This window comes from Buceros rhinoceros, unplaced genomic scaffold (genome assembly GCF_000710305.1).
Source record: "Buceros rhinoceros silvestris isolate BGI_N320 unplaced genomic scaffold, ASM71030v1 scaffold25018, whole genome shotgun sequence".
Classification (NCBI taxonomy): Eukaryota; Metazoa; Chordata; class Aves; order Bucerotiformes; family Bucerotidae; genus Buceros; species Buceros rhinoceros.
Genome location: NW_010425564.1, coordinates 3,322 through 6,074, shown reverse-complemented (window position 1 = coordinate 6,074; position 2,753 = coordinate 3,322). Strand labels below are relative to the sequence as shown.

General features: G+C 57.6%; 2 protein-coding genes across 2 annotated transcripts in view; both read right to left on the bottom strand.

The window, feature by feature from the left end:
• C1QC (complement component 1, q subcomponent, C chain) overlaps positions 1 to 118 on the bottom strand; it is a 1,062-nt gene extending 944 nt beyond the window's left edge. Inside the window, exon 1 of the mRNA XM_010141199.1 lies at positions 19 to 118. Within this exon, the coding sequence (XP_010139501.1) occupies positions 19 to 118 (100 nt within the window). The remainder of the gene's footprint in view (positions 1 to 18) is intronic.
• A 2,353-nt stretch (positions 119 to 2,471) lies between these two features.
• The window catches only part of C1QA (complement component 1, q subcomponent, A chain), a gene marked incomplete at its 5' end in the record, with an annotated part of 965 nt that continues 683 nt past the window's right edge, over positions 2,472 to 2,753 (bottom strand). Inside the window, one exon of the mRNA XM_010141200.1 lies at positions 2,472 to 2,711. Within this exon, the coding sequence (XP_010139502.1) occupies positions 2,472 to 2,711 (240 nt within the window). The remainder of the gene's footprint in view (positions 2,712 to 2,753) is intronic.

The following is a 2,753-nucleotide window of genomic DNA, read 5'->3' as shown; positions in this document are numbered from 1 at the left end:
CTGCCAGTCCTTGAGTACCATAGCAGAGGTGAGGGGCTTCTCTGGTCACAGCAGACCCCAGATTCAGGAGCAGGAGGGTGAGGACAAAAAGGACCTGCTCCTGGAAGCTCTGGCCCATTTTGGTTCTCTGTAGCATGGAAAGGGAAAGAAAGTGCTGGCTTGAGAGAACACGGCAGAGTGGGTTCCAGACCATGGGGCAAAAGACTACTGTGCTATGAGACTGACTGCACCAGGAGCACCTGGCTGCAATGGCTGTACCCTCAGTGCCACCTCCATAGCAATTGCCAGGCAATGGGGAAGTGGGTATGTGGAGATGGACCCTGGGCTCATCACCACCCCCAGGATGACACAAGGGGAGTTGGGCTTTCAGCCTGGATGGAGACATGGTGCGGTACCCACGGCTAGCCCAAAGCTCTCCTGGTCCAGTGTGCCAAACCCCCCGCAGGTGCCTTTGCTGCTGCAGATGGTTGCACCACGCTGCACTGAGGCTGGTGCTCCCTGGACCCAGCTTATCTCTCTCCTCCTCCAGCAGCAGCCTGACTTTCCTGGTTCTGCCCATCAGGATCAAGTCCTCCATCAGCTGGACATCTCAGAGGACATGCCTGGCTCAGGGGATTGGGTCTTCTCCCATCAAGGACAAGTGTGAATCCCCCCCAAGACATGAGCAGCCTGGCAGTGCCTTCATTTCCTTCTCCTCTCACACAGCCCAACACTGTGCCGTGCTGCTAGACCCCCAGTCCCCACGCAGCCCACCGCACAGAGATGGACCCTGCAGCACCTCTTACCTCTGGGCGTGGGGGAGCAGGGAACAGGGTCCTGAGTTGCTGAGCTCTCTGGCTGCTGTGGACACTGTCTGCCGGCACCGTGCGGGGTGGGTCACTCTCCGTGACACTCTCCCGGAGGAAGTTGCAGAGTTAGAAAAGGGCCCTTGGGGACCCAGAACCCCCAGCTGGTGCCTAGCTGTGTTTCACATCCTCCTTCCTGATTGTTTCCTCTGAGCAAGCACTTTCCTGGCTGTCCAGCAGGACCTGTGCTGGGAGGACAGAGGTGGGATAAGCATCTGCCAAGGGACGTGCCGAAAGCTCTCCAAGCACCGCAGACACTAGCTCTCTGTGTGTCACCTGCCTTTCACCCGTTCTTATCTCATTTCTGAGCAGTGAGGGGATGGGGAGCAGAGCATCGTGCCAGCAACATGGAGCTGGCGAAGCCTGTGCAACGAAGGGCTGGTGCCAAGTCCTCGCCTGGCTCTGGTGGGAGAAGCTGCTCCCCTAGACGATGGGACAGAAGGACGTTTCTCCTTGAGGATTTCTGACCTGCAGACTGGATGTCCTCTCTGCACCTTGTCCTGTGCTCCACCAGCTCTGCTGGGTGCTGGTTGAACTGGGCCCCCAGCATCCCTGGTCAGGGCGTTGCTCCTAGCAGGTGACCTGGCCTCCTCCTCACTGCTCAGAAATGGAGGCTTTTGACTGCCCAGTGTGTGTGAAGCAGCTCCTTGGAGCAGCTGTCCTCGGGTATGGTAGCTGTGAGGCCTCCCTGATGCTTTCTGGCTGCCATGCGAGTGTCACTCCAAGCCAAAGAAAGAACAGCACCACCTAACAACTCCACCACCATCACCCCACAACCCCCTCAGTCACCCTGATGTCCCTGTCCCTCCTCACAGAAAGGCTGGAGGACCACAGCTGCCTTTCCCCTTTCTGGGAGAGTTTGGGTACCAACGAAGGACCACGTGGGCGAAGTTCATAATCTGCCACCTCTGTTTACCCTTGTGCAGGACAAAGAGCTTGGGCTCATCAGAGGAAGGACACACGTAGGCTAGTCCCAGAGATTTCCCCTTCCTCCCCATAAGTGCCAGCTCTGTGTGTACACTCAGTTCCCTCCTGCCGGGGGCAAGCTGGGATCACTTCTCTCCCTGGACAGCTTGGGAAGGGGTCCAGGACGTTGATGGTTTGGGGAAGATGCAGGAATAGGAAAGAAAACCCAAGAGGCTGTTGTGGAAGAAGGGTTTATTTATACTGATGGGGTGATGTGAGAGGCAGTTGTGACCTGGCGCAAGACAGGCGTTGGCTGTGGTTAGTGTAGCAGAAGTGATGTCACACAGCGATTTCCTATTCAAGAGCAAAGAGCCACGGCTGGTGCATGGCCCCAGTGACAGCTGGGCTGCTCTGGTCTGGGGTCTGAATGCCCAGGAGGAGAAAGGGCTGCTGGGGCCAGGACTCCTCTGCTTCTGTGTTGGAGTGTGCAGGCTCAGCACAGAGGTAAGTGCTTGCAGGGGTCTCACTGCTGCAGTGGTGACCCACAGCCTGCCCACCTTATGATGCTGGTGGAAGCAGAGGACCTGTTTGGCAGCTCAATTTGGGGTCACCCCCATTTGCTGTGGCACTAAACTGTCCCAGGCACTCACAGAGAGAAAACACATGCAGACACACACACGGCGATGCTCGAGTGCTAAGCAGGTCCAGACTGATGGTCCATCAGTCCGTCTGTGAGAAGAGCATGAAGCCGCTGAACACGCTGTCTGCCTCGGAGCCGCTGTAAATCATGCCATGCTTGGCAGGGTCAGTGCTCAGGGAGACTCGGTCATTCACGGCCAGGCTGATCACCATGCTGCCCGAGTTCACCTGCAGCAGGCTGCGGCTGTTGTGATCGCAGAAGCTGACCACGTGCTCACTGTTCTTGGTGATGCTCAGGCAGAGGTTCCCGCTGGAGACCACCTGGAAGGCAAAGTAGTAGAGCCCGGGGATGCGGCAGGGGGA